Source organism: Molothrus ater, chromosome 30, assembly GCF_012460135.2.
Source record: "Molothrus ater isolate BHLD 08-10-18 breed brown headed cowbird chromosome 30, BPBGC_Mater_1.1, whole genome shotgun sequence".
NCBI lineage: Eukaryota > Metazoa > Chordata > Aves > Passeriformes > Icteridae > Molothrus > Molothrus ater.
Window position 1 is genome coordinate 456803 of NC_050507.2, and position 11951 is coordinate 468753.

The following is an 11951-nucleotide window of genomic DNA, read 5'->3' on the forward strand; positions in this document are numbered from 1 at the left end:
GTTCCCATCCTGGTTTCTGAGCCAGGGCCCCCGAGCCTGAGCTCAGCTTTTTCAACAGTCCAGAGAACCAAAACCAGTTGGGTTTAGCTGGAAATTCCCAGGAGGGGGTGTGGGAGCGTTTCACCAGTTTCAGCACTTTTGAGATAGGACAAAACTCAACAAATTCTTCCATCACAGCGTCCCTCCCCGAGCTGTGGTGTTGGGAGCTGCACTTCTCAACCCATTTCCCAACCCGCCCACAGAAAGAGAGCCAGGAAGTGCCAGGAGGTGGCAAGAGAAGGGACACAAGCTGGAAAAGCCTTGGGACGAAGGAAGCAGGGATGCCCCCCATGTCCCAGCTCCAGTGGGTGAGGTGAGCTGGGTGAGGAGGCTGTCACAGGCTGGAATTTGGGTGCTGTGCCCCCAGGTCCGTGTGGTGAGAAACCAGCGGTGACAACGAGCAACTGGCACCTGCCCTGCCACCCATCCCCTTCCTGGTGTCACCCAGATCTCCACAGCCAGCCCTTCAGTGTCCATCAGAGCACCTCAGAGCTGCCTGAAACGCCAGAGGCTGGGCTGCCACCAGAGGGGACGGGGACACCGGGCTGTGCAGGCAAGAGCAGGGACACCGTGGTACAGACCGGACACAACGGGTCCATGGCAGGCAGAACTGGGTGATCTTTGAGGTCCCTTCCAACCCAAACTTCCTACAATGAAGGTCCCTAAATCCCTGTGTGCTCTGGACAGGGCATGGTCTGGATGCCCCAGTGTGGGAGCCCTGGGCACAGTGCCCCTGTCCCCTGGCAAAGGCCACCCAGGCCCTTGGGCAAGCAGCAAAGGGAACAAAAACCACCCCAAAAACCCACCAGAACCTCCTCTTCTCCAAACCATCCACTGCCCTCCACCTCCACATCTCCTGGGCCTCCAGAGCAGCTCAGGCCTGGAGGTGCCCAAACCCCCTGGCAGTGATGGAGAGCAGGGGACAGAGATGCTCAGGAGAAGGCAGAGGATGAAGAGACACCTGAACACAAGAGGTGGGTTGGACAAGGGGAGCCTGGAGAGAACTTCCCAGAGACACCTGAACACAAGAGATGGGTTGGATGAGGGGAGCCTGAACAGGACTCCCAGAGATACCAAGACACAAGAAGTGGGTTGGATGAGGGGAGCCTGGAGAGGATTCCCCAAACACATCAGGACACAAGAGGTGAATTGGTCAAGGGGAGCCTGGAGAGGACTCCCCAAGCCTACCTGGGCACAAGAGATGGGTTGGATGAGGGGAGCAGGACAGGACGGGTCATTTTCGGTACCTTTGTTGTCGCCGCTCATGGGCCCGGTCAGAGGCACCACTGCCCTCGAGGCTCCCGTCGCTGTCCCGTGGCCACACGTGCCTGTCCCCAGGCAGAGGCACTCTCTGGCGTGCGCGGGGTGTGTGTGGTGAGGGGGCCAAGCCCTGCTCTCGAGCTTTTCTCCTCGGCACAGTTTCCATGCCTGGTTTCAGAATGACGGGCTGCCCTCGCTCGCTGCACCGGCGCCTTTATCTCGCATCCTTTCGTTTTACTCTCGCACCCAGCTGGGGACTGAATGGTTTCAAAATAAAATGAAGCTGCCAGAAGCTCCTGGGGCTCTACCAGCTTTTTGCAAACACTTGGAGCTGCCACAGAAAAAAATGGGCTGTTTCCATGAAAGCTCCCGCTGGCACAATCGGCCACCCGGGGACTCCCGGACAATGAATGTCCCGGGAGCAGATGCAGAAGATGCCCAGTTTAACATCTGGGTGGTGTGTGGAGGCTAAAATTGGAGCAGCCTTGGAGCCACCCACACTCACCCAGGATGGGAAAAATCCCTCAGTTTGAGAAGTTCAGCTCAGATTTCCCACAGACACCACCAGGACCAGGAATGGTTCAGATTCCTGAGACAAGGAAGGAGAAAGGGGTCACTGTGCCCCCAAGTGCTGCAAGGGTGAGTGCAAAGGGTTTCCTCAAGGCCACCAGGGGAGGCTGGAAAAGAGCAGGAATCATCCCAACTCTCCTTGCTGGAGGAGGAGAACCTGGGCTGGTCCTTCTGCTGGCAGGACCCCGTGGTTCAGACAATGGGGCCGTGGCTGTCCCCCACCACGCTGGTGGAAATTGGTTTTCTCCCTGTAATTGCCCTTCTGTTCACAAACACTAATGTGTGCTTTCAGTCTAAATGACTTTTCGTTTAGGTTAAAGGCAAATGGCAAATCAGGAGAGAGCCCAAGGGGAGCTGCCACGAGGCACAGGACCCGTCTGACTCCCCTGCCATGAAATGAATTCACTCCCACTCAGGGACAGCTCTGCCCTAGCAAAGACCTGCACTACAAGGGCTTCCAAGGGCCATTAAGTCCAGGGCTGGTCTCTCCATGAGCTGAGATGGTTCCAAATTGTCCCTGCAGTCCATCCCTGCATCCCATGCCTGGAGTATTCCCCACTGCTGTGTTTATTGCCTAAGAGCAAAAGTAACCTGGTGCATGAAGAGAGCAGGAGAAATTGAAGGCACAGAGTGGAGCTGCTCTTATTCTGGGCATAAAACTCACAAGGAAAAGTGTCCAGTCCTGGTGTGAAGAAACACCCAAATCCAACCCCACCTCTGAGAAGACTCAGGGATTCACTCTCATATGAAGACAAGCCATAGAATTGTCCTTCATTTTACACCTCCAGGTACATAAGAGGCAGATGAAAGAGACAATCCCCAAAAAAAAAACCCAAAAACTTTTAAGAAATGCAGGGTCAAATTATCTTCTTATGCAACACCACTGCAACCTAGAAAATCTAAAGCTGCAGGACATAAATCAACCACCAACTGCCTGGGGTTAAAGAGAAACTTCCTCTGGTAACAACCTATTGCATAAGTGCCTTAACGGGAGCTCTGCCTTCCAAAATCTCTGTCAGGAAGGGGTCACTGGGCTGCAGGGCTGGCTCTGGAGGATTCTTTCTGTGCCCTTTTGCTCTCACCCATCTTTTGTCTCTCACTCCAGCCCATGAGCATTGGGCAGAGGCACAAAAGCAGCAGGGCCCAGCTCTGGGCTCGGGCGGCAGCAAAGCTCAGCTCAGGCTGAGCCTGGTCCCTTGCTGAGCCCTGCGCCAAGCACCAGGGACCAAACTGAAATATTTGAAAGAAATTCCTGCATATGAGAGTGGCAGGGCCCTGGCACGGAGAATCTGTGGCTGCTCCATTCCTGAAGTGTCCAAGGCCAGGCTGGACAGGGACAGGGGAAGGTGTCCCTACCCTAAATCTCACTGGGTGAGCTTTAGGCTTCCTCCCAGCTCAAACCAATCAGTGGTTCTGTGATTCTCTGCCTTCAGCACCTTTCCCTACCCCAGCTCTGATTCAGGTCCTGGGGAATTTCAGCCTCCCTGGTGCTGGCCATGACCACACGTGCCCACCTGTGGGCTCCAGAGCTGCCCAGCCAAGTCCCTGTCCCTGAGCAGCTGCTCCTGCCTCACTTCCCACCCACCCCAGCCCTCCAAGGAGCTGAACTGATTCCCATCCGCCACTTCTGGCTGAAACTCTGATTATTCACACTTTAACCCTTGCCTTACTGCCCCCTTCCCACAAATAACACAGGAACCAAGAGAAATCCCTGCAAGGGGCATCCACCAGCACGGAGAGCACCAAGTTCTGCCAAAAAAGGCCCCCGGGAGGGGATGAAGAGCTGGAATTTGGGTGCTGTGCCCCGGGTGGGGATGGAGAGCTGGGTGCTGTGCCTCAGGGGGGATGAAGAGCTGGAATTTGGGTGCTGTGCCTCAGGGGGGATGAAGAGCTGGAATTTGGGTGCTGTGCCTCAGGGGGGATGAAGAGGTGGAATTTGGGTGCTGTGCCCCGGGGGGGGGATGAAGAGGTGGAATTTGGGTGCTGTGCCCCGGGGAGGGGGTGGACAGCTGGAATTTGGGTGCTGTGCCCCCGGGTCCGAGCGGCCGGAGCGCGGCGGGATCGGGATCGGGGACGGCTCTGCCGCGGGTATTTTTAGCTGCTGACGCCCGGGGTATTTCGCTTCAGGACGTCCGGTCTGAGCCTCTTTCTGGGAATCCCACGTTCTCTAATTGTAAACAGCCCCATTCAGTCGCTCCCCAGCGCGAGAGGCCCCAGCTTGTGTCAGGTGTGAGTCAAACAGGAAACTGCTGCTGCTGCTGCCGAGCAGGAGAGGGGGTTCAGCACCCCTGAAAATGTGCCCAGGATGAGCTGGCAGCACCCAGCCCCACAGCCCTGCCCTGCCCGAGGCACTGACCAGCCTGGGATGCTCAGGATGCTGCCCAGGGCATGCTGCCCACACCCTGCAGCTCCCTCCTCCTCCTCCTCCTTGGAGAAGGCTTTCAATGAAGTTTAAATATTTTTTCTTGGAACTCTGAAAAATACTTAAAATGATGAGATAACATTAGGTTAAATTATAAAGTTAGTGTGTGGACTAGCTAGGGGGCTAACTTGGTTTAAGAGATGTATGAACAGTTAGGGAATTAAAAACCCTGCAGGGCCCAGCAGTGCCTGTGCCACCCCCTGTGAAAAACGAGGTTTGGCTGATTGATTCTGATTTGGCTGATTCAGGCCCCAGCTGCTGCTTTTGAATGCGCTGACACTGTGGGAAAAGGGCTCCAGAGCATCAGAAAGCTCCAGCCCAGGTTGGACAGGGCTTGGAGCAGCCTGGGATGCGGGAAGGGAAGGTCCAAGACACGGGATGGTCCCTGCCCATGGCAGGGGGTGGGACAGGATGAGCTTTAAGGTCCCTTCCAACCCAAACCTTTCCATGGCTCTGTGGCTGGGCCAGGATTAACAGCAGAGAGCAACATTTCCAAAAGGGGCTGAGGGGAGGATGCTGCAGAGCATCCCAGTCTGGCAGGAACAAGAGTTCCATGGAGCATCCACAAGGACTGGGACATCCAGGACACCTCAGCCCTGGCACCAGCTCGGGGAGGACGTGCACGTTGTGCCCATCTCTTATCTGAGTCATTTCAGTGTCTCAGGGGAAACCCTGGCACTGATAAACAGCTCCTGCTCCCTGCCTCCGCCTCTACCAACCGAAATCTGGAGTCTATTTTTAACCCCAAAACACCCACGGCAAGGGGGGGAGGCTGCAGCGGGGCGAGGGTCGGTTGGCACCGCGGGGACAGGAGGGTGGCACTGCCAGCCCCGCTCTGGAGCCCGAGCTGGCACCTGGTGCCACTCACTGGGGTGACCCAGCCACGCCACTGCCAAATTTTCAGCCAAAGCCAGACCAGAACAAGCCCTGCAGGCACTTGCCATGCCCAGCACTCCCTATGCCCCACACAGGGTGAGCAAAACCAAACACCAAATTCTCATTTCCGAGCACATCCCCCAAATCTGACCGTGGCCAAACAAAGGCTGCCTGGAACAGCAGCATCCCCTCCCTGCCATGGGACCACACCTGAGGTTTCCCTCCCAAAGCCCCCACACCAAAGGTCTGTGAGGCCTTTGGCTCCATCACTTCTGGGACAGCTTTAGGAAAATCTCTGTGGCCAGGACTCCCAAATATTTTTGGATTCTCCCTCCCTGCACATCACAGTCCCTCCAAAGGCAGTGTCAGCCCCCAGCTCAGGTGTGAGCAGAGTTTGGGGACCTTTCCTCCCATTCTCTGCCTCTCCCCAGAATGCACAAAGTCACAGCATGGGTCGGGTTGGAAGGGACCCTAAAGCTCCCATTTCACCCCCTGCCCTGGACAGGGACACCTTCCACTGTCCCAGGTTGCTTCAAGTCCTGTCCAACCTGGCCTTGGGCACTGCCAGGGATCCAGAGGCAGCCCCAGCTTCCCTGGGCACCCTGCACCCAGAGAAGGGAATGCCCACCATGTGCCCACCCTGTGCCCACCCTCACCGGGAGGAATTTAAGGAGGAGGTTGCCTCTCCTGGGGCTGTTCCAGCCCCCAGCAGCAATCTCAGAGACCGGAGGTGGCTCAGGAGGCACAAACCAGGCTGTGCCCCTGCCGCAGGTCCCGTGTCCCCCTCGGGCAGGAGTCCCAGGCCAGCAGCCGTGACCGGGGGGGCTCTGCCGGTGCCGGGGCTGCGGTTCCTGCCCGGCTCTTTCTGCTCCACTGCAGAGATGGGCCATAAAACCTTCATTTCCTGACACACATGGGATCAGGCCAAGGGGTCGTGTTTTGGACAACCTGGCTTTTCCATGGCAACCGGCGCTGATGTCAGCGACGTGCAATGATCCGGAGGGGCCTTGGGAACGGGGAGCTCTCCGGGAATGGGGCAGGGGAGGGGGCTCAGCTGGTGGGGGACACGCTTGCACAGGGCTGGGGCTGCGTGAGAGCAGCCCGAGCAAAGTTTTCCTTGGATGGCTCCGAGCACAAATGGTGGCCCAACTGCTGCGGGGCTGGAGCAGCTGCGGCCGGGAGCGTCCTGCCCTCTCCCTGCTCCTGCAGCTCCCAGCCCTCCCTCTGTGCATCCCCAGCCCTTTCATCCTCCTGCAGCCAAACGGCCCCAGCCAGCTGCTCTTGCACAGCTCTGCCTAAACCCTCTGACCAGCTCCTCTCCTGACCATCCTCTCTCCTCACCATCCCCTCTCCATGTGGGGCATTTGCAGGATTTGGGGGCTGTGAGCAGCTCTGCTCCCCCTTCCCCAGCCTTTCCCCTCCCTGCTTTGTTCCTGCAGCCGCTGCTTTTCCCCTTACAAACCCCCTCCCCACAGGGGAGCCCCTTTACAACAGCCAGACAATTAAAACCTCGGGCAGAGAAGTTCTTTCTGCTCATGGTCACATCTGCTGCCCTGGGGCTCCCATGGCTCTCCTGCTGCAGTGTCTGTCTGTCTGTCCTGTCTGTCCGGGCTTCCTGTGGCTGGAGCCATCTGATACTGCAGCACTTCACCTCTGGGCAGGGTGCTGAGTGAGAGCCTGTCTGGGTTTGCTGCTGGAGGACAAACACGCTGAGTAAAACATCCCTGAGTAACAACATCGCTGAGTAAAGCATCGCTGAGTAACAACATCGCTGAGTAACAACATCGCTGAGTAACAACATCCCTGTGCGCTGGGAGCTGCCAAGGAGCGGCAGCTCCGCCTCTCTGGGATTCCACAGGAAAACCTGAGTGTCCCTTTTCCACCCCAGAAACACCTCCACAGGTGTGGGACCTCGGCTCAAACCCTGTCCCTGACTCCTCTCAGATGGTCTGTGGGACTGACCTGGGCATGTGAGTGGAAGGGACCTTAAAAACCATCCCATTCCATCCCTGCTATGGGCAGGGACACCTCCCATCATCCCAGGTTGCTCCAAGCCCTGTCCAACCTGGCTTTGAACACTCCCAGGGATGGGGCAGCCACGTTCTGTGCCAGGGCTTTACCAGCCCTTACAGGGAGGAATTCCTTCCCAAAATCCCCTCTGCCTGTTTAAAGCCATTCTCCCCTGTCCACGTCTCTCTCCATCACTCCTGCAGCTCCTTCAGGGACTGGAAGGCCACAACGAGGTCATCCTAAATCATCTCTTCTCCAGGATGAACAACCCCAATTCTGCCTAAAGGTCCTCCAGCACAGCAAGGACACAAGCAGGTAAAGCTGGCAGGGGTGACCCAGGTGTGGTTTAACTCCTCGTCCTGCCCTGAGTCTCCATGTGACTCCATCAGGGAATTGGTTTGAATGAGGTGGGACAGACACACCTTCCTGGGCAGTGCCCCTCCCAAAAAACACAACAAAAAAAGGTTCACTTCAAGGTGAACCAAACAACTTCTCAACAGAACCAAAGATCTGAGGCTAAATGGACCCATTTTCATCAAACTGCATCCCCAGCCTGCTGAGTGCTGACTCCAGGCCCTCCACACGCTCCTTCCCAGAGTCCCAACACCACCAGCGCCGCTCACAGGGGAAGAGAGGGAAAAAAAGAAGAAAGAAAAAGAGAAAAAAACCAAAACAACACCACGTAAAACCTTCCAAAAATGTTGCACGAAAAGTGGCCACTCAGCAGAGCGAGGTTTCCTGCGCAGTGAGAGTTGGCCGGGGACAGAACAGGAAATCACTGCTTCCTGCCTGCAGAGGAAGCGCCTATCTCATGCCCGTGATCAAAAACAAACAGCACTTCAATTAAACAAACAAAGGACCGAAAACTTCAACAGCTCCAGCCTGGGCCGGCTCCAGCGCAGGGAAACGCATCCAAAAATAAGAAGTTTGTAACCTTGGAAAGGCCCTGGCTCCCCTCCCCGGGCAGCGGGAGGGGCCCGCACCTCCAGGCTGGGATGCCACTGCAGGGGTGTGGAAGGGGGTCCCACTCTTGGGTTTGGGGAAGGAGCACGTCTGTCTGTCCATCCATGGATCCATCCCCATGTCCATCCACCCATCCATCCATGGATCCATGGACTATCCACCTCCATGTCCATCCATCCATCCATCCATCCATCCATCCATCCATCCATCCATCCATCCATCCATCCATCCATCCATCCATCCATCCATCCCTCTGTCCATCCTGTGGTCCCCCAGGCCGAGCCCCAAAGCTCCAGCGTTGCTCATTCCCCATGTGTCCAGTGCTCTGGGCTTTTCCAAATCTGGTCTGGCTGGAAAAACTGCCCTCCCAGCATGGAAGTGAGCACAGAAAGAAAGACATGGAAAAGCCAAGGCTGTGCTGGGATTGTGTTCGCATCTCTCCATCCCCCAAGCAGCACCTGGTGACCCCTGAGGCTCCATCTCTTCCTGCTGCCCCCTCAATCCAGGGGTGCAAGGGCAGCCCCTCAAATCCCACCTGGCTCTGCTGTAGGTTTGTCCCAGGATGGGTTTTACAGGCACGAGGAATTCTTCTCCCGTGAGTTCTGCATTTGAAAGATGCCAAAACAACAGCAAAGCAGATCCAGCTCCAGACTGAGGCAATAACTATTCCAGAGTCCCCGTCAGCCCCGCCATGTCCTGCACAGCCAATTCCGAGGATGGGGGAATGCGTGTGGCCACGAGGGTCTTTCTGTGTGGCCACCACACAAAACCTCATTATTTAGTAGTTTGCTGGTGATCTGAGAACCATCAGGTGCAGCCACCACCACTAAAGGCTGAGCTCAGACACGATTTTTGTTGCCTTACCCGCCTGGTTTGTTCGGGCAATAAATAACCTTACCTGTTTCCTGGCTCTATGGCTGCTCACTGGTTTTATTTGCTTTGAAAGTAAACTTCCTGATGAATTAGCCAAGCCTAATTAAAATTTATTTAAAGTGCATCGTCCTGATGATGCAAACACAAAGCTGTGTCTGTCCAGAAGAGACAGACCAAGGGGCAGATGGAAATAGGGCCATGGAATGATTTAGGTTGGAAAAGAGCCCCAAGACCATCGAGTCCAGCTGTGGCCTCCTGTCCCTGTGCAGGTCAGACACCTCCTATCACCTCAACCCCACTCCAGGTGGGCATTTCCAAGTGCTTTGTCTCCATTTCCCACCCACCTGTGACAACCCCAAGCTCAGCTTCACCACGGGAAGGGAGCGACAAAATCCCTGTGGTCCTTCAAGACGCCAAGAAGCTTCCCCAGGTGGGACCCCAAGTGTTCCCAGGGATGGGGAGCCTGGCAGGGACAGCACCCGAGGCCCAAGCATCAGGACAGGGTTTGAACCCAGAGCTGCTGTGCTTCTGTGGGTGTTTGCCCTCTGAACACTCATCTGAGGCTTCCCAAACCATGCCTGGTCCTTCTTCTGCACCACCTCAGCCCTGGACTGGTGGATCCAAGCGTGGCTGGTGCTGTTCCACCCCCCTCTGAAAAATCCATGCAACATCCCTGGAAAGTTGATTGCTAATATGGAAATGCTGGCCCATTTCCTCATTGTGTGAGTGCCAGGAGCTCAGATGGGCTCCTGGAGGCTGCCAGGAGGGACCAGGGCACAGAGCTGGGGGCACTTTCAGTGGTGGTGAAGTTCTTGTTGCCTCCTGAAAAGCGAGGGAGCAGAATTCTGCCTCTGAAAAGCTCTGTTAAACCCAAAGGTTTCACCTACATTCACATTAACAGGGGTCAGGTCCTGCTGGAGAAACGCCCATCCCAGCAGGAGCACAAGGGGTTTGGAGGGTTCCTCCAGCCACAGACCTGAGCTCTGTTCAGTGACAAACCTGGACACGCTCATTTCACCCACCTCATTCTACTTTAAAGCCCAATTTTATCCACGTCCTTCAGCTTAGTCCATGGGATTTAAGGTCAACCTGTCACACTCACCTTAAATCCCACAACACCTTGTCCATTGTCTGAGAAACCAGAGAGCTGCCCAAAATTGCTGGTTTTAGCTGAGATCAAGAACAAGTGAGACAAACAAACACAGGTGCCCTGGGGGAGAAGGAACTGGTTCCAGTTAAACCAGAAATGGGATTTTATGGAGGAAAAAACTCAAAACTCTATCAAACCCACTCTGAGTTGCCCCACGATGAACTGCACAGGCTCTCGAAGGACTTTGCACAAACCACGAGCTCTGCAGGTCCCCTAAAGAACTTCCAGTCGTGTTTTGAGCAGTTTTGTGCTGCAGAAGATGGGAGAAGTTTTGCATTTGTACTACAAGAACACGCTGTGCTCCAGCAGCTACCTGAACCGACACAGAGCCCCAGACGGTCTTAGTGAAGCCCTAACGAGCAATAAAAATGTTCTTTTATGCCTTGTTTGATCATTCCCTGTTTACGAGGCCCAGGATCCTGTGAATCATGTTTTATCCCAGCCAGCAGACACTGGAGGCACACGGGATGAAGAGGAGAAACTGAGGGGCGGGGGGGCCACCAGATAACAACATCTGGGCTGTGTTTGGCCGCACGAGATTCCCTCTTCAGCCCGGGGCTCATCCCACTCGGGCTGTGCCATCCACCAGCCCACCACAGGCCCCGTGTGAACCAGTTACAGCTTCCAGGGAGGGTAAAGGGTGGGATCCCGTCCTGGAGATGCCCATCCAGCAGCAGCTTCATCGCTTGACCCGAATCCCCTTAATTAACACGCGCCAGGCTGCCGCCGAGCTCTGCCCGATTTCGCCTCCTGCTTTTTGGCGCATGAAATGATCCAAGCAGACCCCCGGGGCAAAGCCAGACCCCCGCGGCACACGCTGCGCCCCTGCCCTCCTTCTGCACGCCCAGGACCCGCAGGAAGCCCGAGGTGTCTCCCCTTCGGCGATTCCCACATCCCAGTCCAGCATCCCCCGGGGAAGATCTTCCTCCCGCGGGGCGGCTCAGTCACGCCTGATTGCATCATGTTTGTTTTTCTTTGCCTCTGAGGTCAGGATTCCTCCCACCTTGCCCAGAGCCAGGTTCTGCCCGGTCTCGCTCGGCGGGGAGCCCGGGGTGACCCAAATCCCGGGGCACGGCCGGGGGGCAAAGCCTCTCCGGCAGGAGCTGGCTGGGAACAGCGTCCATGGGGACAGCGGCCGTGGGGACAGCGCCAGCGCTTCCCCGGGCCGTGGGGGCTGGGGCTGGGGGGTTTCACACTCGCAGCATCTGCTCCAGGGCTACCTGATCCCTCCGGAGCCGGGCACAGACACCGGGAACGGACACCGGGAGCGGCGGTGCGGGACCGGCAGAGCCACCAGCAGCTACTCACCCTGGCTTTGTCCTTGCATCCAGAGGAGTTAAAGCCCTTGGAGAGGAGGTCTCATTGTTCAAGCTGTGCTTAAGGGAGGCAGCTGCTTTCTTTATATCTCAAGATTCACTAAAGTTCAGGAAGAGAGAGAGAGAGAGAGAGAGAGAGAGAGAGAAAGAGAGGGGACGGCAAAGGGGAGGGACTGAGCGCAGGGCCCAGAGGCCGTATAGAATGACAATGGAAGGAAATGCTTTATCAAACCTAGAAAGCCAACCCTGCCCTGGGAACACAGAGGGAGAGAGAAAAAAAAAAAAAAAAAAAAAAAAAAAAAGAAGAAGAAGAAAGAAAGAAAAAAAAAAACTTGCAGAAGAAAAGCGAGTTCAGCTGCCCCGGGTCCCTCCCTTGGCAGCAGAGCCCTCCCCCCCAGCCCCTCACTCCCAAACACAATGAGAGCACCGGTGGAAATCGTCAGGCTCAAACACTTTTTTTTTTTTTTTTTCA

At 56.0% G+C, this 11951-nt stretch overlaps 1 protein-coding gene across 1 annotated transcript in view; it reads right to left on the reverse strand.

Moving 5' to 3' along the window:
* HDAC7 (histone deacetylase 7) overlaps positions 1 to 11531 on the reverse strand; it is a 61095-nt gene extending 49564 nt beyond the window's left edge. The window contains exon 1 of the mRNA XM_054517734.1: positions 11472 to 11531. Coding sequence (XP_054373709.1) covers positions 11472 to 11490 — 19 coding nt within the window. The 5' untranslated portion in view covers positions 11491 to 11531. The remainder of the gene's footprint in view (positions 1 to 11471) is intronic.
* Between the last annotated feature and the right edge of the window lie 420 nt (positions 11532 to 11951).